Here is a 25,857-nt window from a genome sequence, read left to right on the forward strand (position 1 = left end):
CCTCCGCGCGGGCCCGGCGGCCGCTGCCTCTGCGGCCCGACGCGGGTCCCGGGGAGCGGAGCCGGAGGCGGGGAGGCGGGGAGGCGGGGGCCGGGCGGCGGCGCCCTCATGGAGCCCAACGTGCGCTTCTGGATCGCCGAGCGTCAAGTAGGGCCCGGGCCGGCGCGGCTGGGGGCGGGGTGGCCCTGGGCCCCGTGGGGGCGCCGCGTGCGCCCGACCGCCCGCCCGCCGGCCCGGGCGACCTTGGGCAGGCCACGTGGTCGCGCCACCCGCCTCCCCAGCTCGGGTCCCGGGCGGGGACGACGGGGAGACCCAGAGTGCGGGGTGCCCACGGCCGCGGCGGGGCCCGCCTGTCACCCCTGCCCCAGGCCTGGCCCGCGAGGTCGCCGCAAGGTCACCGCGCCCTGCGGAGTCACCCCTCCCCTCGGGTGCCTGCCTCTGCCGCCGTGGCTGCTGCTGGGCGTCAGCCTGGGGCGGACCCGGTGCCCCCGGAGCGCGCGGCCTCCAACCTCGGCGGGCTGGGCCGCTGGGGACGCGGGGACGCGGGGACACGGGGCTGCGGGCCGCCTCGGGGCGTGCCTGGGCGGCGCTGCCGGTGGAGGCGGGACGGGAGCCTGGGGGCCCTTTAAAGATGTTCTAGTGGCCGCATTCAAGGGGGTAGAAAGAAAGAGCTGAAATTAATTTTAATGGCATATTGTTTTTAGCCCAACAAATCTAAAACACTAACATTTCAACATATAATCATTTATTAATGAGATATTTACACACTTTTTTTTTCTAGGAAGTTCTTTGAAATCTGGTGTATATTTTACACATACGGTTTGGCCTGGCTGCGTTTCAGGGGCTCCACAGCCACGTGCGGTTAACTGCACGGTGTAATCCTAGAGGGTTCTCTTTCAGCCTTACCTGAAGTAGGGCCCAAACCTGTTTTCTTAAGTGAGGAAGTTGAAAGGCAGAGGGAGCTCATGCTTCCTCAACTTTGCACCAAAACTGGTGCAAAGTTGAGGGGGGCGCGTTGGGAGCAAGCCATGCTTCCTCCATGTGGGAACCAAGCTGCCTTCACTGAGGCCTTGCTGGAGGTGTCTGGTTCTTTATGACGAAAGTTAAGCCTTATAACAATAAGAGGGTAAAGAAATTCTGAGACCCTTCATGGTATTAGCTTCAAGGTCATTTGTGGGATGTGGACTAGGCCCATCTGGCCCCAAAGTCTGGGCTTTTAACCCTTAAGCGTAATTTGATATTGGAGTAGTTAAAAGCATATGCTGCTGAGTCTTATCCTGGCTGGGTTTCCATGAGCTCTTCTACACCTCTTTCCTCACCTGTAAGATGGGGATGTTGCGAGGATTCCAGGAGGTGTTTCAGTTAGAAAACCCTGTTGGGGTCTCAAAAATAATGCTGTTATTATGACCATATATCTTTTTTTTTTCCTGCCACCATTAACCTGGTGTTCTTCTCCCTCATAAGTTTTTTTTCTCTTAAGTCTTTTATTCAGAGATTTCTTCAGTGGACAGAATTGTTGGATCCTACAAATTTGGTCGTTTCAGTTGTAAGTATTTCCTTGTTTTCAGAGATAAGAAATTTCACATTTTATTCTGAAATGTAAAGACTTCGCTTCCCTATGACAGCAGTTGAAACCGAACCCATATATATTATCATGGTTTTATTCCTTCCAAATGAGCTTGTTAGATTGGAAGGTTAAGAGCAGACAGGTAACACCAAACTCTCAGCCAGGTGCTGGTGGTTGAAAAGGGATCAAAACAACAACCCCTGGTATGGAAGGAGGATTGACAAAGGTGGTCACTGACCTAGATCTCGGGATCTGAGGGAGGGATATGGCAGGAAACTGGGGGAGGGTGTTGAGGGAAGGCCGGGAGGCAGGCAGGAAGGGCCAGGTAGAGAGGACTGTAAGCAAAGCCCAGGGACAGAGCATGCTTCCAGTTTATCTTTTATTTTATTTATTTATTTATTTTTAAGATTTTATTTATTTATTCATGAGAGATACAGAGAGGCAGAGACATAGGCAGAGGGAGAAGCAGGCTCCCTGCAGGAAGCCTGATGCAGGACTGGATCCTAGAATCCCAGGATCATGACCTGAGCCAAAGGCAGGTGCTCAACCACTGAGACACCCTGGCGTCCCTCAGTGTGACTTTTAATGCAGGAAAGAAACCAGGCAGTTCCTGACCAGCCTTGTGTGCATTCAGAGGGGAGGGGTTTGCATTTAGCCTACAGGGTGAGGTGGGGAGGTTTGAGTTCCAGAGGGTCTCTTTGGTCACCATGTGGCGAGTAATCAGAGGGGACCAGATGGTAGGTAAGGTGATCTGTTCAGGGGATGGCTTGGCTGTCCAAGCGAAAGATGAGGGTTTGAAACAGGTGTGGCTGAGGGCTCAAGAGGAAGAGATACTGTATCACCAGCAATCATTCTTTAGGCCCAGACCCACAGGGACACTCCCATCCTTATGCTCAAGATGTCTCATGCAGCCTTGTTTATAATAGAGAAAAACAACCTGAATCCCCAATAGCAGGGAAATAGAGAAACATAATGTGGTATATTCATACAGTGGAATACTTTTATTAAAGTTAAAAGTGATGATCTAATTATCAATGTATAATATTAAGTGGAGACAATATATATGATGTTAAATGAAAAACATCTACAGTGTTGAGTGGAAAAAGCAGGATGCATAAAGTACAATATTTATGCAAATTGCAATATAAAGACCCAACACTACATCTTTCTTTACAGATACATGTATTCGTCGTGTATATCTAACTTAAAAAAGTGGGCTGGAAGTTAATACCTTGAACTCATAATAGTGGTTATCTCAGAGAATGGGGAGACGTGAAACTGGGGATGATGGCTTTTTGGGAAAAAAAAATTGGAAGCAAATATAACTGAATGTTTACAGTTATTAATTCTGGGTGAGGGGATTGTGCATATGTACTCATTTCTTTGTATTTTCTGTATTTAATTCTCTTTTCTCAAATTAAGAAAAAAATGAAGAGAGGAAGTAAGCCTGAACCGATCAGATGTGGGAGTGAGAGAGAGAAGGGACTTCCAGGTTTCTAACTTTTAAAGCCAGGCGGCTGGCGGTAGCGCTCACAGAGACAGCTGACAACAGCTGTCTGGGGGGAGGGGGAGGGATGCCACCAGCGGGTTGAGCTTCCTGAGCTCGGAATCCGAGTGACACACAGGACTATCCTCTTGGAAACGCAGGGAGTAGAGAGCCTTGGCTACATGTTGCACTAAAATCAGGTGTGCATGAGCATGTGATTCCTAAATCTGTGGACAAAAAGAAACAAGGTTGAGATCATTGCTCGATTTCTTTCTGTCTGATTATAGGAAAAAATAGAAAAATCAAGGCAACTATTGTTAACAAATGAAGATGCATCCATCCGTGACTTGGAGGACCCAAGGGTATGTCTCCTATGCTTGGTTCAAGGTTGGATGTGGTTGCTTTCAGGAGATTTTGCTTTCATGGTCTGAAAACAGGTGGAGTTTTGTCATGGGAGACACTGCCCAGGGGATCTGCTTTCCAAAACTGGGTTAGGTTGTTTTTTTGTTTTTGTTTTTGTTTTTATATAATTAGAATCCATTCTCATAAACCAGATTATTAGTAGGAATAACTACTGTTAAGGAGAAAAAAAATCATAGGTCCTATGCTCAGATTATTAGTGGGGATTCTCTGTGGCTGATCCCTGGAGCCCCATGGCAAACTCCAGAATTCAGGCGGGCCTCTGAAGTCGGAATCTATTTCTCATTAGAGGTACTGTTTCGGGTCAGGGCTATATTCCTGCCCAAAGAATTAAACCAAGTATTTGTTATCTGTCTTGTGGTGTATGGGGCTTTCCAGAGCCCACAAACATCAGTCCTGTGAGGCAGCCTGTGGAAAGCTCACATATTTATTTATTTTTATTTATTTATTTTTAAGAACTTGGTGGGGCTTCTGGGCTCACAGCCTGGCTCTGAGGCAGGTGCCTTGGCCAATGGCATGGTGCGTCCCCTGCAAACAGCCTGCTCTTCTCTGAGCCAGGGGCAGGCTGGATTCAGGGACTCATCTGAGGGATAAGTTAGGTGTTGGCCATGAGTCCTCTCCAAGGTGAGACACTGAGGACCTTTTGTTTTTATTTTTAAAAAAGATTTTATTTATTCATAAGAGACACAGAAGACACAGGCAGAGACACAGGCAGAAGGACTTGATCCCAGGACCCCAGGATCACAACCTGAGCCAAAGGCAGATGCTCAACCGCTGAGCCATCCAGGAGTCCTGATACTGAGGACTGGGGTGGCTCAGCGGTTTGGCACCTGATACTGAGGACTTTTTAATGTTGTGGTCATTTTCTTTCTGTGGATCATCTCATTGCTTATTGTTCTTTTGTTTGTTTGATTCATTTATTTTTATTTGTTCCAGTCATGTGGCATGGAACCATTCTGGTCTTCCCTCTTGAAAAGGCAGAGTAAAGGTGGCCCCAGAAATGAGACTTGAGTTTTTTTTTTCTTCTTTGCTGCCAATTTGCCTTTCAAAGCTGTTGCTTGTTTTTTCTCTTTTTAGATAAAAGAAGCTTGGAAGAGAAGTCTTGTAAGTTTCAGTCCCTTCCTAATTTTTAGCTTCCTACGGAAACAAAACCAAACATCAGACTAACTGTTGTGTTTACCCTTGTGAAGTCAACAGTGCATCCTGACAGCAGCAAACTGATCCCTGTTCCTTTTCGACCTGCAGGTGAGCTGATTCTAATTTTTGGAAGTGGGTTGGGCAAACATGGTTTGTAACAGTTAAAAGAGCCTGGCCTGCCTTATTATTTATTTATCTATTTATTTATTTTTCCTAGAAGGATTTCTGACAGTGAGTCTGGAAACCACAGCTTAAAAAGGATGTTTGAAGAGTCTGGGGTTGGTAGAGGAGTAGAGCAGGTTTGGGAGCAGAGCTGTGTCCAGTCCTGTGGAAAGATCTGGGGGCTGGTGGGGAGGGCACAGGCCTGGGTCTGCAGCCTGCTTTGCTCTGTCATTCCCCGAGGAACACAACCAGTCATTCCATTGATGGTTCCAGAACTTGTAACTCATAAGTGTTTTGGATTCCATGTAGTCTTCTCTCTCTCTTAACTATGAGGAGGGGAATAAAACCCATGATTGTACAGGGCCTTTTTAACTATAAAATTCTCTCTGTTAGAAACAAGAAACTGAAAACAATGTGAATATCCAGCAATTCAGACTATAGTTAAATAATTCATTAAAAAGAATGAAGTAAATCCTATGCACTAATGTAGAAGGATGAATCTTCAGGAACTAGTATTAAGGGGAAAAAAGGCAAAGTATAAAACAGTATATAGTGATCCTATTTGTATAAATAAGTACGGCAAGGATAAGAGAATGTGGGAGTTTGCATCTATCTTGATAGACATCTCGATGGAAAAATACTTGTTTCTCCTCTCAATCTTCACTTTTTTTTTTAAGCCCACACACGAGTTGGCATTTTTTTAAGTTTATTTATTGTTTTTAGTCATCTCTACACCCAACGTGGGGCTCAAACTCACAATACCCAGATCAAGAGTTGTGTGCACTCCCAACTGAGGCAACCAAGTGCCACTGATGCTTTACTTCTGACATCAGATGTGCAGGCTTTTCCTATACCTTTCAGTTCTGTGGCAACAGCCAGGTGTCCTACAGTGTTTTTTTGTTGTTTTTTTTTTGTTGTTGTTTTTTTGTTTTAAGATTTATTTATTTATTAATGAGAAACAGAGAGAGAGAGAGAGAGAGAGAGAGAGAGAGAGAGAGAGGCAGAGACACAGGCAGAGGGAGAAGCAGGCTCCATGCAGAGAGCCTGATGTGGGACTCAATCCCGGGACTCCAGGATCACGCCCTAGGCTGAAGGCAGGCACTAAATCGCTGAGCCACCCAGGGATCCCTATCCTACAGTTTTAACTTGTTGTGCCCAAGATTGCGAATCCGAGAAACCACCAAGGAGCTGACACCGATGCAAGTACATGAGGGTTTATTTACAAGCTCGAGCTTGGGTCCAAGTGTACTCCAAACAGCAGAGCAGGGACTTGGACCCCAAAGCGGGTTACAGCTGGGTTTTTTATGGGCTGGTCTAGGGAATCTTCAGAAGGGGTGGAGGAATTTTTTCCATTCCAATATGGGGAAAAGGGTGGGGGAGTTTCTTAAAATCTGATACAGGATTCTCTGCCGAGGGCATTCTGAGCTTTATTGTCTTTCTGATATGGGATTACCTGCCTAGGACAATCTGCAGTTTTTCCTGTAAAGTTCAGCTCTTACTCCCAGGGACCTAAGGTGGCTGTATTTGTGCTAATACTAAACTTGAGGTGGGATGGCCTTAATTTTTCTCGGCCTTCACAAACTCAGTTCTGACACTATCAACCTGGAGACAGCAACAGACCCCACGAGTTAAGGGCTCAGGCCCAGAAGACCACCCCCCTACCTCAGATGCCAATTGAAAGTCCAGATTCCCACCTGTCCTTCTGACCAACCTGCTATAAATTGGAGATTCCCACAACTCCCTCTTTAGGTTTGAAATTGCTAGAATGGCTCACAGAACTCAGGAAGACAGTTTACTTACTAGGTTTCCAGTTTATTATAAAAGCGAACAGATGGAAGAGATACAGAGAGCAAGGTGGGCTGGGGGCGGGGGGAGGGGGGGCTTCCACACCCTCTCCAGGCCACCACCTGGCTGCATGCTCAGCAGCCCAGAAACAGTGTGAACCTGTGGCTCTACTAGTATGGTTGACTAAAATCCTTGGCATTGTGATTAGCCCTGCCTCCAGCCCCTTTCCTTGTCCCTGGAGATAGAGGTAGCAGGTAGGGCTGACAGGTCACCTGGGTGTTCCCCTGGCAACCAGCCCCCTCCCTAGGGGCTTTCCCTACATCCCCTTGTTGACATAAAGTCAGGTGAGGTGGAAGGGGGCTGGTTAGGGTAAAAAAAAAAAAGACCCCCATTTCACCTTTTTTACTGCTGTTCTCAGGAAATTCCAAAGGTTTTAGGATCTCTGTGCTAGGAACAGGGACGAAGAGCAAATCCAGGTTTCTTCTTATAAATGACAGTATCACGGATGTGCTAAGTTTGTGTGGAAGGAGGAACAGGTTAACGCCGCTTGCCTTCGAAGTGGGCCTTCCCAGGGGGGAGGCCTTGTTCGGTCTCTCTGGGCTGTGCTAACTGAAATGCTTGCCATATGCACGTAGTTATTATTAGGAAAAATAAAAAATGAGTAAACACTGTCCTGCGGTGTCTGTGCCTTCAGGGTGCCCGAGGGGAGGTTCGCATGGGGGGTGGTGCCCCTCTGGGCCTCCCCCCTCATCCCCTCTCGGCCTGGGCAGCGGCAGCCACTGACCCCCTTTTCTTTATTGCCAGCTCTCCTACCGTTCACGGCACCCATGGTGAGTCAGCTACGTTTATGAGACCCCAGGTTTAGGAAGATGCACTTGGGAGTACATACTCCTCAGCCGCCCTGCCCTGGTACATCATATGTCCTGGAGGCAGGGACCACTCCCGGGTGTCCCCAGGTGTCCCCAGGTGTCCTGTCGGTGTTCCCTGAGCATCACTCGCCCATCGCCTGCCTGGTAGCCTCATCCCAGCTTCTGGGGGTGGGGGGTGGGGGGCTCAGCGCAGCATCTTCCCTGGGAAGTTCTTTACCCTGGCAAGCTCCCTCTTCCCTCTGAACACTTAAAAGATATTTTCTTTATTTTTCTTTAAAGATATTTTTCTCCATGCTGTCAGTAAAAAGTCTGAAGTCCCTGATTTTACCTCAGGTAAAAACTATTTCTATGTCATGATGACCGAATTCTGTTGTGCCCGCATGATCCTAGTGTGTGATCTGTGTGCCTCTATCTTTCTGCAGATTTCCTTCTATACCTACACTACAGCGTTCAACATTGTCAATGGAAATGCAAGTTATGTGAGTATTAGGAGGCTGAGAGGATATATAATCCTGTGTGATTTCTTTGGGGTTTTTTGTTTGTTTGCATGTTTTAATTATCCTTCCTGGGTAAAACTGTGGTATTTGCTAAATACCTACTTTTGATTCTTCCTTAGAATCGTCACCTATACGAGAGTCTACTGCTAGGGACAGGAGTGATTGCCTCTTCATCCTTTTTTGGAGTGGGTATTTTAAAAATTTGTAAAATCTTTTTCTTAAAAAAAAAAAAAAATCTTTTTCTTTCTTCAGAAGAATAAAAACTATTCTGAATTACAAATTTGTTTCAATGTAAACAATTTAGAAAGTGTGGCTAAGACATAAGAAAGGAAGTGGTCACTTGTAATCCTGTCACCCCCTAAATAAGCATCTCCACATAAGCACATGCATATTATGCATATGTGCATAATAAGCATTTCCCAAATTTTTAGGCATATACTCAGTACTCTTTAACTTTTTTTAAAAAAATTACTTATGCTACATAAATGTGTTATACAAATTTTGTGTTGCTTTGGATGTCAGGACACTGTGATAGTTAAAAATATAGACATCAGAGTCGGATAAACCTGCATTGGCATCCTGCCTCAGATTCTTACAGGCTCAGAGACTCTGGACAAGTTACCTCCCTAAGCCTCCACGTGTTCCTCTGATGATTGGGAGAACACTTCAACTTTGCAAGAATTAAAAAATACACGGACAGCACTTGCCATGGCCTGACCTGTGCTATTGTGTATGTTGAGCCGATTTTCTGGTCCCATGCAATAATGATTTTTTTCTCTTATTTTTCTAGCTATTCCCCCGTCTGCTCCAGCTGCGGCTGAATAACGCTTTGTTGAAAAGAGCCCTTCCCATCATCTTTCTCAGTAAGCAGGAAGCATGTAACCTTGTGGTCTCTGAGCCTTCTTCCTACATCTTCAGGGGCAGCCACGTCCCACGCCCCATGGTGACGAATGACCGCTGCTGTTTTGCAGCTTCCCGGGGCCTCTGGGCCCAAATTAGGTCCTTGGGTTGAGAGGTGGCCCTTGCTCTGTAGCTGTGCTTCCCACTGTCAAGGAATGAACACAAACCCAGGGACACAAATTGCATCGGAAAGACTGTGCAAGCCCTCTGCATGCATTATTTCACTTACTCCTGACAAGATGTGTGGGTAGCAATGTTATTCCACTTACAGATGAAGAGGCTGAGGCAGGACTTTAAGCAACTGCCCAAGGGTCATACACAGACGAGGTGGCAGCATGGGGGATTCCAGCCTGGTGGGCTGACTCCAGTGGAAGTCAGGGGAAGGCAGAGATCTTAGCCTACCTAAGTTTGCCAGCCGCAAGTTCACTGGTTCACACTCCAAATTTGAGTTTGAAAATCCTAACAGTTTGAGAGTTGTCAGAATGATATCAGTGGTAAAATATGGGAAAATGTTATAGAAACCTGGCCAGACCTTTCACTTTTGAGGTTCATCCACCTGTACCATGTACCTACTAATAGTTTGTTGCTTTTTACTGCCGGGCAGCATTGTATCCTATGGAAGTACCTAGCACGTGTAATTCAAGGACCCAGGGACTTGTCCTGGAATCCTGTCAGGGGGCTGGACTGGACTTTCAGGGCTGTTGGAACCTGGTGCCAGGTTGTGGGCAGAATCCCAGAACGGGAGGCCAGCAGTTCAGACCCAGTTCCACAGCCCCCACGACAGAGCTTGGCTGGCCAGAGCATGCCAGGTGACTACCTGAGGGTTGGGGAAATGAAGCCATCGGAGAAAGAGGCTTGACACGAGAAAAGACGTTCCTTTGCTGGACCCAACCTACCCGCTGTTGTGCATTTTTTTCTTCACACCCACAGCCCACATCAGTGCAGTGAATGTTGTCGCAGTCCGAAGTCTTGAGCCCATTCGAGGGATTGAAGTCATGGACAAGGAAGGCCATGTCATGGGCTATTCCAGAAAAGCCGGGACAAAGGTAGGGGGACACTATGGAGTCTTAGCTGGCTTGCCTTTTGGGTGGAGCATGGAGTTTTCAGTTTGAGAGCCCGGAACAGAATCCTTTTTCCCTTCAACTTTTCCTTATCCGGTTTTCCCTCATTATGTGAAGGGGAGTAGTTTTACATTTTGCCCCACAGTGTTTGTTTGGTTTTGGTTTTGGTTTTGGTTTTTTTGCACCACAGTGTTTGAAAGATGGTGCATTAGTCTGGGTTCTCCAGAGAAACAGAACCAATAGGATATTGATTGATTGGTTGATTGATTGTAATTGGCTCATGCAATTGTAGGGCTCACAGGCAGGCTCGAAACTCAGGAGCCCATGCCATGGTCTTCAGGCAAAATTTCTCTTCTTTTTGGAAAACCTTATAGATTTTGCTCTCAGGCTTTCCAGCTGTTTGAACAAGGCCCATTCACACTATGGAAGGTAATCTTATTTAAAGTTAAATGATTGTAGACATTAACCGCATCTAGGCGGCAGCACATCAGTTAGGGTTTGATTAAATTCCTGGGTGCTCTAGCCTAGCCAGGTTGATGTGTGTGACAGACCACCACGGATAGGCCTCTGCCAAACCCATGGCCGCTCTCTGAGGGTGAGACCTGGTGTTTCCAGTTCAGCATCCACCATACAGGCTGCTCTGTACTTGTGGAAGTCAGCAGATTCCCTCTCCGGGTTTAAGAGAAGCATTTCTTCTCCACCTCACAACAGATTTTCTTAGTCTTCATCTTGGAGGACCAGTTTGCTATAGAGAATGGCCTGAGGAGGGGCACCTGGGTGGCTCATTGGTTAAGTGTCTGCCTTTGGCTCAGGTCATTATCCCAGGGTCCTGGGATCGAACCCTGACCCTGCTCAGCAAGGGGAGTCTGCTTCTTCCTCTGCACCTCTCCCCGCTCCCTGCTTGTCCTGTCTGCTCTCTCTCTCTAATAAATAAATAAAAATCTTTAAAAAAAAAAATTGCCTGAGGAAATCTAGTGCTCTGACCAGAACTACTCTAAAAGGCCTCAATCTATAATAAGGTTTATTATTAAATAGTTTATTCTTTTGATCCATGCAGCACAGTGGCTAGTGGCTTCTGTGTACATTCAGGTCGAAGAAACTAGAATGGCCTAGAGGGGTCTTATTTTGGGTGTGAACTTTTTAAAAAATGCTTTTTCAGCAGGTGAGTTGTTTTTTTTTTTAATGACTTCCATGAAGTGACATTAGCTAAAGAATGCAATGTGAGACAGTTGTGTGCAAATGGCATGAGGAACAGCACAGAACAGCCCGATTCAAAGTGAAGGGAACAGTTTTTTACGGTGTGTGCGTCCGAGCGGACAACCTTCAGGACATCCTCCTGTCCCGTGTGTTAGCAGAAGAGGAGGTCAGAAAAGATAGCTGCCCGTTCGGTCAGTAAATACATCATTGTTTAGCTCACAAAGCACTCCTCTAAACCCTATCCATGAGTCACAGAGCTGAATTATAAACCATCAGATATGTGCCATCAGATTCCTGCCCGACCATTTCGTGGCATGTCTGAAAATAATGGCCACCTTTCTAAAGGAATTACAGCAGAGACTCAGTAATTACAGGTAACAAGGGGAGAATTGGCTGCCAGAAATAAAATACCTCATTTTTGAAATAAAGATTTTGTGCCCAAGAGCCACCCTAATGAGACCTTTTTAATAGCTTTATTGAGATATAATTTACATACTATAAAATTCACCTGTTGTGAGTGTAGTTTGATGAATTGAGTAAATGTAAGCAGTTGCACAGCCATCACCACCACCAAAATGTCCAAATTTAGAACATTTTCGTTCTTTTTTTTTTTAATATATTTTTTTTTATTATGATAGTCACAGAGAGAGAGAGAGAGAGAGAGAGAGGCAGAGACAGAGGGAGAAGCAGGCTCCATGCAGGGAGCCCGACGTGGGATTCGATCCTGGGTCTCCAGGATCACGCCCTGGGCCAAAGGCAGGCGCCAAATCGCTGCGCCACCCAGGGATCCCCATTTTCGTTCTAAAAATTTCCCTTATGCCCATTGAATCACTCCCTTCTCCCATCCCTGGCCCCAGAGAAACACCGATCTGCTTTATGCCTTCATAATTTTGACTTTTCAGAAATTTCACATTAGTAACTCCTACAATCGCTTCTTGGGTTTGACTTCTTTGATTTTCGAGCTTCATCCACCTGTACCGTGTACCTACTAACAGTTTGTTGCTTTTTACTGCGGGGCAGCATTGTATCCTATGGCTGTACCGACACATCTGCATATCCCTTCCCCCAGGCAGTGGGCATCTGGACTGTGTCCAGTCTCGGCAAGTCTGCATAATGCTGCTCTGAACCTGTGCAAGTCTTTAGGTGGAATCTATTTGCATTTCTCTCTCTCTCTCTTTAAGACTTTATTTATTTGAGAGAGAGGCAGAGACACGAGCAGGCTCCGTGCAGGGAGCCTGACATGGGACTCGATCCTGGGTCTCCAGGATCACACCTTGGGCTGAAGGCGGCACCAGACCGCTGAGCCACCCCGGCTGCCCTGCATTTCTCTTCAGGTCCTTTACCTGCCGGGCATTAGGGCTGCTGTGAACTGTTCCCACAGCTGAAGAGAAGAGGGAGAGCCGGTGCACTTAGCCTGTGTGCCCGCCAGGTGTGGTGCTAGGCTCTGCTCCGCTTGGCCACGCTCTCGGCCACAAACTCCTTCTGTCTGGAAGCTGGGAGTGCTCAGCCTCCCAGGAGAGGCAGCCTCAGGCCCCGCCAGCTGTCTGGGTATCTAGTCCGCCTCTCCAGGAGGAACTTCATTTTTTGCATGAAGGCCGATTTAGAGTAAAAGAAAGACTTGATGGTCTGCTTCTTTTTTTTTTTTTTTTTGAGTTTATCTTCCTCTTAAGAATAGAGTCTGCCACTGTGCGTAAGCATAAGCATTCTTTCATCATTTCCCTGTCACCAAAACGTTGATTGTCTTTGGCTAAAATTTCAGAAACTACGCAACTAGCAATATCTGATTGTAATAGGGCACCTTTGATCGGATTTCAGGGGCCAATCCATGCTGTTTTCCCTTGACTGGCCTTGGAAGCCGTTCAGCTGTGAACTGTGACATGTGTCCCGGTGCCCCTCAGGATGGGTGTCGGGTTCGCAGTGTCTTCCCCTGGCACACAGGCGGACTGAGGGGAGCCTTGCCCCACTGACGTCGAAACGCACCACCCTCAGCAGCCACTTTTCTCTTCCTGAAGTGGAGCAGTTTTATTTTATATTCCTGAAAGTTTATTTATTTTCCTATTTTAAAGATTTTATTTATTTATTTAGGAGTGAGAGCAAGAACAAGAGAGCAGCATAAAGAGGAGGGAGGGGCAGAGGGAGAGGGAGAAGCGGACTCCCTGATGTGGGGCTAGATCCTAGGACCCTGAGACCACGACCCAAGCCGAAGGCAGATGCTTAACTGACTGAGCCACCCAGGTGCCCCCTGAAAGTGTATGTTTGAAGAGCCACCCTCCTTGGCCCCCTCTGTCCTTGTTGGGGAAAGGCCTTCCCCACAGAGGAATCAGATGAGTAAGCGTCAGTGTAAGAAGCACTTGAGAGCAAGAGAAAGAGCCCAGAAGGCGGGCTGTAGTCACATCCTGAAGCCAAGAGTGGAAGAGACACGGTGGGAAGGGGGTGGTGGAGTGTGTGCCTATCCATCTTGTGCAGGGCAGTGCTGTATGGGGCGTTGTATCTTACCAGGAGTTGGCTTCTGTAGTTAGCATGCGAGTGTCACCTGTGGTCAGAATTCCCTTGAGAGTCTCTCTCTTACATTGCCCTTGAGTACGTGTGACTTTGTGCATGTAACCCATACGATGACATGTTTAAATGTTCAATATGTAGAGTGCATTATAGGAAAGATGACAGAATGTTATAAACTGTATATGTGCAAAGTGAGACTTTATAGCACACTCGATTACACAAGCGAAAGGCGGGTGCATACAGGTGGACTCGTGCGTGGCCCATGTGGGTATGATGCTATGCCAGTGCCCTCTGAGCTAGACTTCTGGAGGGTTCCTCACTGGAAAGGGTGGAAGTAGCTGGGGTGCTGCTCAGGATCGGGAGGCCAGTGGCAGCAGTCCTCAGTGGCAAATCCAGCATTTCCACTGAGGGGACTACCCTTTGGTTCTAGGAGACAATTTTTCTATAAGCTGCCTTTGCTGGTACTTAGTATTTTATTTGGGTGGTTAGCGGACTGATGGGGAGACAATAGTGAAGTTGCTGGGAGGTAAATCCCATCTCTAGTTACTCCTGGCACCAACCCCCCCAGCCATCCTCCAGCCATGTGCACCAGAGGGCCACAGCCTCTCTCCGCCTCTCTCCACGCACAGTATTTTTCTAAGTGAGAGAGAGAGGAGAGCTGCTGTTTGCTTATCTCTGTCTTGAGTTGCAGGATCCCCAGAAATAGTCTCACCCCATGTGCTAAGATGCTTCCTTTCCATTTCCACCAGGCTGTTAGAGATACAGCATCATCCAGGGTAGTGCTGTATGGGACCTCAGCTTTTATTCCTGAAGTCTTCTCACACTATTTTGTAAGGTAAGAAGCATACTCAGCTCCCCGGGTAGGAATAAACATTCAACCCTCAAGATCCTTGAGTGTCAAACACTGAACCTGGTGGGAGGGATGGGAAGAAGTTGGTTCAGTCATCTTCTTAATCTCTCTTCATCCCAGCTGAGACAGTAGGACTGATTGGGGGCAGGTGTGGAAATCCAGAGGTGCACATTCCTTAACCCTGGACTCTCGCCCAGGCCCCCTCCTCAGTTAGCTTTGTGTTCTGAGGCATGTCCCAGCACCTGCTGAGGTCTTGAACGCTGAGTTGAGCTGATCTGCAGGTTTTCCAAGCTCTGTTGTGCTGTGAGTATTGCTCCAGCCTGTCTTCTTCCTTTATGGCAAATGTGCTAAGTCAGCCTAAGGGACTCCGATTCAGTGGACGGTCATCTCTTTGGAGAAGCAAAAAATGACCTATTAGGAGGAAGGCCTGGTGAGAAGCCCAGCATGCAGGAGCTTCAGCCAGAAGGCAGATGTGTTGCTTTAGATCCTGGGTCCGGGCAGGGGCGTAGGCTATGGCAGCTGAGCAGAAACTCTACTCCTCCTCCTCCTCATAGTGTCAGCTTCCTCCTGTCCTGCCACACATTGGCTCCTTCGTGTTGATGAGGGATGTGCCTGCCAATACCTCCCGGCTCATGTCCTCAAAGAGTTCTGACGAGGGACTAAAAACAGCAACCCCCAGGGAAGGCAGAGAATGTCTTCCACTCAGTTTACAAACTCCCAGGGAAGGGTTCGGTTGGCCAAATGAGGTCACCTAAACCAGTCTCCTCTGTCCAGCGTGGCGAGCTAGGAATCCTTTGTTAGGGTCACGGAACAGCATATTTTCAAGAAGTAGCAGCATGCGGCTTCGAGCCAAGTGTTACCGTGGTCCATCGGCTGGGTCGGGGTGGAGACTTCTGCTGGCCCAGGCTCTTTCTAGAGCACTCTGGCTGGGTCAGAGCTGGGGCTCCCGTGAAAGCTGCGGCCCCTACCTGTCCTTAAAGCCCACATAGTGGCACCAGCTACCTGGGAGGAGAGATGGCGCTCATTTCCCACTGGCCTCTGCAGCCACAGTAATATCCAAGCCAGAGTGACCTTAGTGGCTCTTCTGGCTCAGCCCTTTCATTCTGCCTATGAAAAAAACCCAAGGCTCAGGAAGTGACTTGCTTGAGACCACCTCGGGCCTCTCCATGGCAGACACCGGCTGGACTCAGGACCTGGGGTCTCTGGCTCCCAGGCTGGGGTTCTTCGCATCCTCCTGCACTGTTTCTGACACCCTCAGAGGTCAGGGTCAGAATGTCCCGACCGTGTCAGCGGAGACCAGCATCTAGAGTCGGGCCTCTCACTTTTGAGCTGTGGGATTTTGGACAAGTGACTTAGCCAGCCAGTCAGTGGCTGTGTCCTCATTTGTGTGAAAGGGCCGATGATAACACAACCTCAGGGTTGCTTGGGATCAAATGGGCAACGCCCATGAAGTGCTTACCCCAGGCCTGACGTACCGTGAGCTCCGTCAGCATGCCTGCTGGTCTTGCGTGTTTGCTGGGGAGTGGGGACCAAACCATGGGCCAGCGGCTGGCTACACACGAGACATCAGAGCTGAGGGCCAGCCTCTAAAAAAAGCCTTGTAACCTTGTCTCTTACAGGACCCAGTTCTTCCGGCAACATCCATGGTCATTGTGGACCTTCAAGCTGGCCTGTACTGTTTTAGTAATGGGATTGATGGTGCCAGTTTCTTTTAGTATATTCCCACAAATTGAACGGGTAAGTGCCCTCTATTCAAATTTTTCTCAAAAAAAAAAAAAAAAAAAAAAAAAAAACCTTTTTCTTTTCCTCGTTATAAGAGTAAGATAAATAATTCTAAAATATCTGCGAAGTTTACAAAAGTGTAAAAATAACATTATTTAATCCCACCCCCCAGATCACTTGTGCAATTTGGGATTCTTTTTGTCTTAGCAGTATATCAGAAGCATTTTTCTGGGATATTTAAAAAAACCTTTGAGATATTTTTAATACCTCATAATATTCCATGGTGATGCCCCATCCGATGGGACTTTCTGCAGCGATGAAAATGTTTTATATCTGTGCTAATACAGCAGCCACTCTCCGTGTATGGCTGCTGAGCACTTATAGGGTGGCGACTGTGGCTGAGGCACTGAATGTTTATTTTTGTTTAGTTTTAAGTTACGTACTTACGTGCAGCTGGTGGCTACTGTATTAGTGCAGTTCTATAGCCCGGGATATATTATAATTCATGATGAGTCCAACTACCTGGATTCAAATTCCCAGCTCCTCTATGACCTTGATCAAGTTGCTTAAATTTTCTGAGATTGTTTCCATATCTATTTAAGAGAATTGAAGATAGTAGTATTTCTCAGAGGGCTGTTGCTGCTATCAGGGACGTTGTTGATATAATAGACATTACTGGTCTCTGGCATTTCTTCGCTGAAAATTTCAAATGCTTGTTTCTGTCACTGAAGTTAAAAATCAATGATGTCTTCAAAACTATTTAAATTTATGGAATGAGCTTGTTCAAAACCCAAATTACATTAATTGTAGGTTCACAGAATCATTAATTCAGGTGACTTTGCCGGCACATAACAGAGAAACTTTAAGTCATCTTAGATTAGATCATTGCGGTATGGCTCTAAGGGTGATAAATGACAGGATGGGATGGGCAGCTTCTCACTAAAATAAAATGTTAGAAGATTTTATTTTAAAGATTTTTTTGTTTATTTCTTCAAGAGAGATACAGAGAGAGAGGCAGAGACATGGGCAGAGGGAGAAGCAGGCTTCCTGTGGGGAGCCCAGTGTAGGACTTGATCCCCGGACCCCGGAATCATGACCTGAGCCAAAGGCAGACACCTAACCACTGAGATGTCCCGTTAGAAGATATTTTTAATTTTCACAGGCCCACCGATTAGACCATGGCTCGTCAAAATAAGATTGCAATAAAAGTGAATCCTTTGTAAAATTACTTCGGATTGCATTGGTACTCCGAGTGAAGCAGATGGCTGACCTGAAGGTTCGGTCATTTGCAGAAGTCTTTAAATCTTGGGGGACATCCTGCTGCCTTGGTCTGGTTTCCTCAGGGGGTCTTGTGTTCATCTTGCAAACACTTACAGAGGGCCTCCCCTGACCCACCGGCAGCTAGGTGTAAACGGGGTCTTGCCCTTGACTAGCTAAGAAAAAGCAATGATGTGTGGCTACCACGGGCTTTGATTTGGGGAAATAGGGGGACGAGGAGCCACAGAGCCCAGGAATCCTGACCTGGCTGAGGGTGGGGGGGTGGTGTGCTTTAAGAAGTCCAAGGGGAGAATCTTTCGCAGAGCTCCCTTTGCTGGCATAGGGGAGTCAGAATCTAGAACCAATGAGTTTTTGTTAGATAATCAAGCCTTTCTAGTTTGTCTCGTCCATGTCATCATGGGTCCTGGGATACATTTTTCCGGTGTTAGGAGTAACTTGGTTCCTTACTGTGATACCATTTCAGTCCTTGGCTAGTGGCTGCTTTCTGTGGCTGGGGCCTCTGGGGCACGAGGTTACCCTTCTTAAGGAAAGCCTAGATCCAGGACAGCCTGTCAGGGGTCTGAGCAACCATCTCCCCCTTTACCACCGCCATTCTCACTGGCCTTCTCAAGTCAGGCGGCCACCAGACTTAAAGTTACGGGGCCGAGTGGATGTGTTTGGGTCCTCGGGCCTGTGAGGGAGACTTCCCCACACAGGTGGCTGCAGACGCAGTGGGATTGCAGGGGAACACAGACACAGACGGGCTGGTATGGACATGACAGACGCAGCGTCAACGGTCAGGGGCTGGGGACAGTGGCAGGGGACGCGCTGGGGAAAGGCAGTGTGGGCAGAGGGCACAGCTGGTACAAAAGCAGGGAGATGTGCTCTGGTGTGGTCCATCCCGGGCTCCCTGGATCCAGATGGCTTTGTCTGTGAGAGAGAAGAGGCTGCAGGGTATTCCCACCCTTAACAAGTGTGACTTCTGGTTTATCCAGCACCTTCTGTGTCCTGGGGACTGTGCCACACAGTTAGTGTCTTGTCTTCAAGATAACTTTTCAAGGTAGTTTGTATTCTCATTTTATAGGTGAGGAGCCTGGGGCTCGGGAGAAACATGAAGTTCCCCTGTAGGTTATTCAGCTATGGAGTAGCGGGGCCAGCGGGTGAAGGGCCTCCCATGCCCCCCACGGTGATAGCATTTTATATGGAGACAATGAGGGAGATGTTTCAAGGAGGGAGTGGCATGGGGTGCCTGAGTGGCTCAGTCGGTTAAGCATCTGCCTTAAGCTCAGATTATGATCTCAGGGTCCTGGGATCAAGCCCTATATGGGGCTCCCTGCTGAGCAGGGAGTCTGCTTTTCCTTCTCCCCCTGCTCCTTCTCTCTCAAATAAATAGATCTTTAAAAAAATAAAATAAAAGAGACAGAGTCTATGGTAAAAGTGAAAAAAAAAAAGAATTACTTAAAACAGGTGTCAGGAAGCTATAACCATGGCAGCTGTCTGTGTTTTTTAAGTTATGTACTTACATGTTCATTTACATATGCATGCACTGACTCTGGCAGTTGGTTGGTTGGGACAGAGATCCTATGGCCTACAAGCCTCAAATATTTACTGTCTAGCAAGGAAAAGTTCAAACTTCCTGCTCTAAAATATTCATATTTCATTTAAAGAATCTGCCTAGGACGCCTGGTGGCTCAGTTGATTGAGCGTCTGCCTTTGGTTCAGGTAGTGATCCTGGAGTCCCCATATCAAGCCCCGTGTCAGGCTCACTGCTAAGCAGGGAGCCTCTCCCTCTCTCCTTGCTCCTTCTCTCTCTCTCTCTCTCTCTCACTTTCTCTCAAATAAATAAATTTTTAAAAAAGATTTTACTTATTTATTCATGACAGACAGAGAGAAAGAGAGGCAGAGGGAGAAGCAGGCTCCATGCAGGGAGCCTGACACAGGATTCAATCCCAGGTCTCCAGGATCAGGCCTTGGGCTGAAGGTGGCGTTAAACTGCTGGGCCACCAGGGCTGCCCTCAAATAAATAATTTCTTTAAAAAAATGGCACAGGAGTGGCTTAGGTTGTATTTTAGAAATAGCACTCTTTGGGTGCCATGCTGTAGGTGGGAGGACGCGTAGGGGGTTGTAGAAGTACTCTGGCTGGAGGTGATGGGCAGTTCGGAGTAAGTCCATGGTAGGAGGTAAGAGAGAAATATTTAAAATGGACAAGTTAGAACTTGGGAGCATTCAGATTGGGGGTGAAAATGAAGACCAAGGGATGCACAGAGGCACCCACATGTCTGGTTTTAGGTGTGATGCCAGTAGCCAGGGTGCAGGGAAGGAAGGGCTCTGTATTAACTAGGATTACATTTGGTCGTAACAGCGATCCAAGGCAACAGTGCCCTCAACAAGTTTATTTCTCCTTCACATAAAGCATGAGTGTCATAGGCACACTCCGCAGGTGCACACACAAGTTGTGTCTTTCCGCAGTGTCAGCTTTATTCAATCATAAAGCAAAGTGATCACAATTGTAAAGCAGGTTCGGGATTCCAAACTCATTGACATTTCACCATGCGAGTAAACTTGGCTTCTTACACAGCACACGGAACGGGACAGAAGGCAAGCCACAGGACAGGCAAGGTTAACGGGGCGGGTGGGGGGGGGGGTGTAGGAAGTTAACGAACCAAACGCAAAGTCAGTCTGTGGGCGCGCCGTTGAGATGAGGCCTCAGTCTGGGCCGGGTCGGCTCAGCACCAGCACTTACTGCTCCTGTTCAGGCAGCTCTCGGTTCCGTTCGGAGGCCAAGCAGGCAGAGCCTTCGGCAGCAGCCGCCTTTCCGAAATGCTCAGAGGGAGGTCACGTTTGAAGAGCCTGACAAATTGCTGCAAAAATCTTTCCCTTTTGAAAGGGATTTAATTGGGGGGGGGGCACCTGGGGGCTCAGTGGGTTAAGAGTCGTGACTCGTGAGATCAACCCTGCACGGGGCATGGAGCCTGCTTAAGATTCATTCTCTGCCTCTGGCTCTCCCCTCCTGTCACGCCTGTGTGCGCTGTCTCTCGGATGGATGGATGGATGGATGGATGGATGGATGGATGGATGGATGAATTTGGTCTTGGGCCCCTTGCAGATGCCCTGTGCTTCTACTTGTTACCAGTTCTGGGGGGTCAGCTGATGGGGGTCCCTGTGATACCTCATACCTTTAACTGCTTACATCATTGATTGACACAGGCTCCTGCTTGACATGGGATCTTCCATTTTGCTCTCTACGGCGAGGTAGCCAGCCCAGGAAGGCAGCTATGCATCATAGAGACCCCGGGGGTCTTATGCCTCCCAGCTCAGCATGCCACCATCCCTAGGCTCGGGCGCCATCTTCGAGGTGCAAGATGGCACCTTTCTCATTCCACTTGGCCAAGTGGCACTTCTGCTTCTGTCACATTGGCCAGTACTTAGTCATGTGGCCAAGCCTTGCTACAAGGGAAGCTGGGAAATGAGGTCTTTATTCCGGACCTATTTAAGATTCTGCTGCTATAGAAGAGAGCAGGTGGGTGGGGCACATGGCCGTCTGTCACGGGCTTTTGCAGGAAGGGTGACGTGTCACATACGGAAAGAACGGGTTACCTGCTAGAAAGTAAGTATGACTGAAAGGCTGTGGGGAGATTAGGGAAAGAGGAGGTGCCAGCGGATCCTGGAAGGCTGCATGGAAGAGGTAGGCTTTGAACATGGATGGATTTGAACAGGCAGAGATGGGGAGGGAAGAGGGCATTCCAAGTGGGGGTGAGGGAAAGCTGAAGAGTCCACTGTAGCTGGGCACCTGTGGCTGAGTGACTGGCAAGATGCTTGGGGCCAGAGGATGGGGCCTGCACGGCCAGACTGAGGAAGTAGGCTCTACTCTGAAGGCGGTGGGTGGGTTGTGCAAGACTTAAAGGGGCGGGACTCTCAGAGGCCAGAGAAGAGGCAGGAAAAGGAGTCCATCTCCCCTCTTGAGCCTCTCCCCACCAACACCCAAGGAAGTCTTGGCATTTGCTGGACCTTGAAAATGCCTTGTTGATTCGAGGTGGATCCAGAGGCATAGGAGGGTTCGTTATAGTCTTTCTGCGTTCGTTTATATTTGCAACTCCGTAACAGAGTTTTCCAGAAGTTACGTGTTTTGCTATCTATCACCGAAAAAGTTGGGACTGGGAAAGAGATGCTTTTCTGAAATTCTCCGCTAAGCTTTGAAGACGAGAAATTTCTTAATATAAATATGAAGGATTTTACTTTTTCAGATACAGTGCAGTGAGCTTGAGAAGGAAATTCAGTCTGCGACAGAAGACACAGAGCTCTTCTATCACAGAGGGGTATAGGGATGCGTGCCCGGGGAATTTGTTTGGTTCCTGCTCGAACACCTTCCTCTCCGCTTGAGGTGTCGGTTCCGAGAAGCCGGCCGGAGGTCTGGAACCGAGGCGTCGCGCCCACGCGCTGGCTTACAGTTGCACAGGCCACGACCGTTTCAAGGCCGGGTGGAAGAAGAGAAGAGAACGGAGAGGCTGTCCTGCGTGACCCGCCCCCGCGGGACTGCTGATGTCTGGGTGTTCATCGGCCTCTGAAGGATACTGTGAAATGACTAATAAACTTGGCGAAGAGAGTTGAATGTTTGAAAAAGTAAAGGAGGAGGGTCCACGGAGCCCAGGGCCAGGTGTTCTGTTGACGGCCAGCCTCCAGGTAAACGTTCCCAGACCGGGGAACGGCTGGTGAGCACTGAAGGCCCCGGAGCCCCAGAGCAGCCCTCTCCCTCCCCAGCTGCCCCCATGTTGGGCTGCTTAAACCCCTGCCCTCGGCCACCCGCCGCCTCTTCTCTCCTCACTGCCCGAGACCCTGCCTCCTGCGCGCCGAAAACCAGGACTACTGGGCCCCGCGGGACCGCCTGGCACCAGATCTGCAGACCCGCCCCCCGGCGAGGGCAGCTGGGCCCTGGGCCCCCCCTCCTGGGACCTTGGGGCGCCTCCTCTCCTCCAGCCTCCCCCCTCCTTCCCCGAGCACTTGAACTCCTTGAGTCACCAGCCTCCGAGAAAGCAAACATCCTTGAGAGCCAAACTTTTTCAAAGACTGCCTCCCCTCACCGTTTCCACCCGCCTTCCGCTCTGCCCTCCTCCGGCCGCACCCCGACGCCGCAAGGCCACGCTGCCGGGCGCTCAGACCCAGCGCTGGCCCTTGCTGCCCCGAGCCGTGGGCGCCCGTCCAGCTGCGCCGGGCCCTCCGCCACTCAGCCCCTGGACACCGTCCTTTCCTCCCGGCCTCAGGAAGTGGCACTGCCACTCACACCGTAGCATCACCCACCATCGCTGGCGTCAGCCTTACTCCTCCCTCCGATGGGGTCTCTAAGCACCGATCCCCCTGGGCCACTGCTAACAACCCGCCCAGGCCGACAGCATCCCCTGCTGGTGGTAGCGTCATGTCCTCTGGCTCCTCAGCCCACGCCCACGCCTGCTCCGGAAGCACCTGCCTAAAAGCCTCAAGTGGCTTCCCTGTGCATCGGATTCGGGTCCAAATTCCTTGCCAGGCAGGCAAGAGCCCTTACCTTACTCATCTCTTGCCCCTCCTTTTCCTCACTCTGGACCAATACTGGTTCCTCATCTCCGCTGTCTTTCCTTCCTGCATCTTCCTATCAGCTGTTCCCTGCCAGGGTAACTTTTGCTTATGCATCAGCTCTGACTTGGGCAGCACTCCCTCCAGGAAGCCTTCCGGGATTCACAATACTGAATTAGGTGCCCCCTCTTGTGCTCCCGTAGCACTCCTGCTGTATCCAGCGCTTGCCACACCGTCGTGGACTAGCCTGTCGGTTGTCCCCGAGCCCCCGTAAACGGAGGGCCTTGAGAGCAGGAAGTGTGTCTTGTGCATCAGGGAAGCCTCAGGATACAACACCATGCCTCGACACTGGCAGAGCAGGCCCCAGACATCTGGAGGATTGTTTCCAACAGTCTGCCCCAGGTCTTCAAGGGTTAGGGTTAGATCTGTTCTTCAGTGTTCCTGAAGCCAGGATGATGGTTCTCTTCAACTCTGGTTAAAAGGGTTTCACAACAGCCTCCAAGGACACAAATGAGTAAAAAAAAAAAGTTCTACCAGGGGCACCTGGATGGCTCAGTCAATTAAGCTGACTTCAGCTAAGCTCAGTTCTGGATCTCAGGCTCGTGAGTTCAGGCCCCATGTTGGGCTCCATGCTGGGCATAGAGCCTACTTAAAAAAGTTGTACTGAAGCAGCCCGGGCGGCTCAGCGGCTTAGCGCCGCCTTCAGCCCATGGCGTGATCATGGAGACCTGGGATCGAGTCCCACATTGGGCTCCCTGCACGGAGCCTGCTTCTCCCTCTGCCCGTGTCTCTGCCTCTCTGAGTAAATAAATAAAATCTTTAAAAATAAAAAAAGTTATACCAGATGGCTCAGTATAGCCACAGGTGGACACTAAAAATTAAAGAGCACAACATACCAAGGCCCCAGGTGGAGACTTAGCCAGTAACAGGTGACAGTAGAAATGCGAGGGCATCTTTTCAAAAGAGAAGATGCTGAAGTGCCAGCCCTAGGAAGTGGGGGATGGAGAAGGTGAGGGCAGGGGCGTAGGAGGCAAGCCAGGGGTGGAGAAATGGAGCCCAACACCCTTAACTTTCCAACACATCTTTTTTTTTTTTTTTAAGATTTATTTATTCACAAGAGAGGCAGAGACACGGGCAGAGGGAGAAGCAGGCTCCATGCAGGGAGATGTACCATCGTGCTAGAACCCCACCAGCACATCTGCATTGGTTTTATCTTTTGTTCCGAGTTGGGGACAATTACAGAAAGAGAACACAATTCTTCAGCTGCCTAAAACTTTTGTTCCAGAGTATCATTCCCATTTTATTTCTGCATCATAAATCTGTAATTTTAACTCTGATCATTAGCTGATATAGTAATATAAAAAATGAGGGACATAAAAGATGTTCATACTCATTTTCATAAAGTGCAGATTTAACTTTCAATTGTTTGCTCTAGAAACATCACCTCATTTCACATCCTCCCCTGCCCCCACCTAGGGAAGGAGGAGAAAAGGCTTATTTTTTATTTTTACTCAACAAATGTCTGAACAAAGAATAAATGAAAATCTGATAAAGACAAGATTTTTTTGCAAACATTTTCTCCGGGCAAGATTTCTAAGGACAACAGTAGTGAGTGTAAAATAACCTTTCGTAACTAATTTGAATACATGGAATAAAGTAACAAATACATAATTTAGACCTCCATGCTTATTTTGCAATTTTTAGGTCTCCAACTATGAAAAAGACACATAACCTGAACAAGAACAGTTCCCTTCATAAGTGACTAAATTACTTTTACTAAAGTTTGAAGACACTCTCTGGTCTTGGCCTTTGCAATCACAGGAAGTTGCTGTTCACTCATACTTTTACATACAAAATGGGCTTCTTTTACTCTACCATAGGACGGGCATCTTTTTCAAAAGAACATTGCTAGCAACAGGTTAATTAACGAGGACTAGTGGCTTAAGTTTGCCAAATGCTCACCTCTGCAACAGTATAAATATGGATTATTAAAGTTGTCTACTCAAGTATAAAATCTATGCAAAATCCTCATAATATAGGCAAAAATGTTCAAAGGCCAAGAAAATTCTTTTACAAGAAAGTGCAACTGCAGGATCTGTTTTGAATGATCTTCTAGAGTGTTCTGCAGAAAACTTAGTAGTTTGGCTCAGAAAGTAGAGTTCCTCATGAGGAATAAAAGTTCTTCCTAGAAGAATATAAAGCAAAATTTCAGGCAGCTTTCTGAAAATAAACCATTAGTTTGTGGCTACACAATGAGACAACTGGAACTTAGAATAATGAAGGCTTTTGGGTTTGCTGTGATTTGTACAAGAACTTGGCAGAGCTTTTTCTCTCTTACTCCGGGACACCACGCCGTTGCTAACGTTATATATGGTAGTGACAGCACTTTGTCCAACACTGATCCCAGGCATGAAACCAATCAGGAGAAAATCAGAAGAATTTTCAAATCTGTTTCAGGGCCCTTTTGGGTCAAATCTCAATACTTGCAAATTAATCATTAAAAATATATAATTTCCTTTGTTATTTTCAGTATTTTACATAGTTAGTGGATAATCATGGTGAGAGCTTTCTATCATTCATCAGTGACGTTGTCACAGTCAGATTTTCAGCATTTGCTCGGCTGCTGCTAGATGGTAAAGGAAGTTTTCTGTTGCTGGTGGAAATCGTCTTTGCTTCAGAGCCTCAATATTGAGAACTAGCTTTTTTCCATCACCAGAAACTTCTGAAAATGGTTCCAGGTTGGTGAAGATTTCTCTCGTTTTTAGGGAAATATCCTTCAATGAAACAGGAAAATATGCCATACATTAGCATCCAAAAAGATGATTCGCTGTTGCATTCCAAGAGTTCTTCCTGCTATTTTTTAAGTTTATCAGACTATTTATAAATTAAGAAAAATGAAACTTA

General features: G+C 47.9%; 2 protein-coding genes across 10 annotated transcripts in view; one reads left to right on the top strand and one right to left on the bottom strand.

The window, feature by feature from the left end:
- On the top strand, positions 1-25,018 carry SFXN4 (sideroflexin 4). Its single transcript, XM_077877459.1, has 14 exons — positions 1-147; positions 1,481-1,546; positions 3,341-3,415; positions 4,551-4,577; positions 4,664-4,718; positions 7,362-7,387; positions 7,706-7,759; positions 7,849-7,905; positions 8,043-8,108; positions 8,714-8,786; positions 9,754-9,869; positions 14,330-14,415; positions 16,050-16,167; positions 21,654-25,018. The coding sequence occupies exons 1-14, from the start codon at positions 109-111 to the stop codon at positions 21,729-21,731; spliced, it is 936 nt and encodes a 311-aa protein (XP_077733585.1). The 5' UTR covers positions 1-108; the 3' UTR covers positions 21,732-25,018.
- DENND10 (DENN domain containing 10) overlaps positions 24,402-25,857 on the bottom strand; it is a 42,527-nt gene continuing 41,071 nt past the window's right edge. For all 9 annotated transcript variants that reach the window (XM_077877449.1, XM_077877450.1, XM_077877455.1 and 6 more), the window contains one exon: positions 24,402-25,727. In XM_077877449.1, coding sequence (XP_077733575.1) covers positions 25,551-25,727 — 177 coding nt within the window. In that variant the 3' untranslated portion in view covers positions 24,402-25,550. The remainder of the gene's footprint in view (positions 25,728-25,857) is intronic.

Source organism: Canis aureus, chromosome 29, assembly GCF_053574225.1.
Source record: "Canis aureus isolate CA01 chromosome 29, VMU_Caureus_v.1.0, whole genome shotgun sequence".
In the NCBI taxonomy this organism is placed as follows: domain Eukaryota; kingdom Metazoa; phylum Chordata; class Mammalia; order Carnivora; family Canidae; genus Canis; species Canis aureus.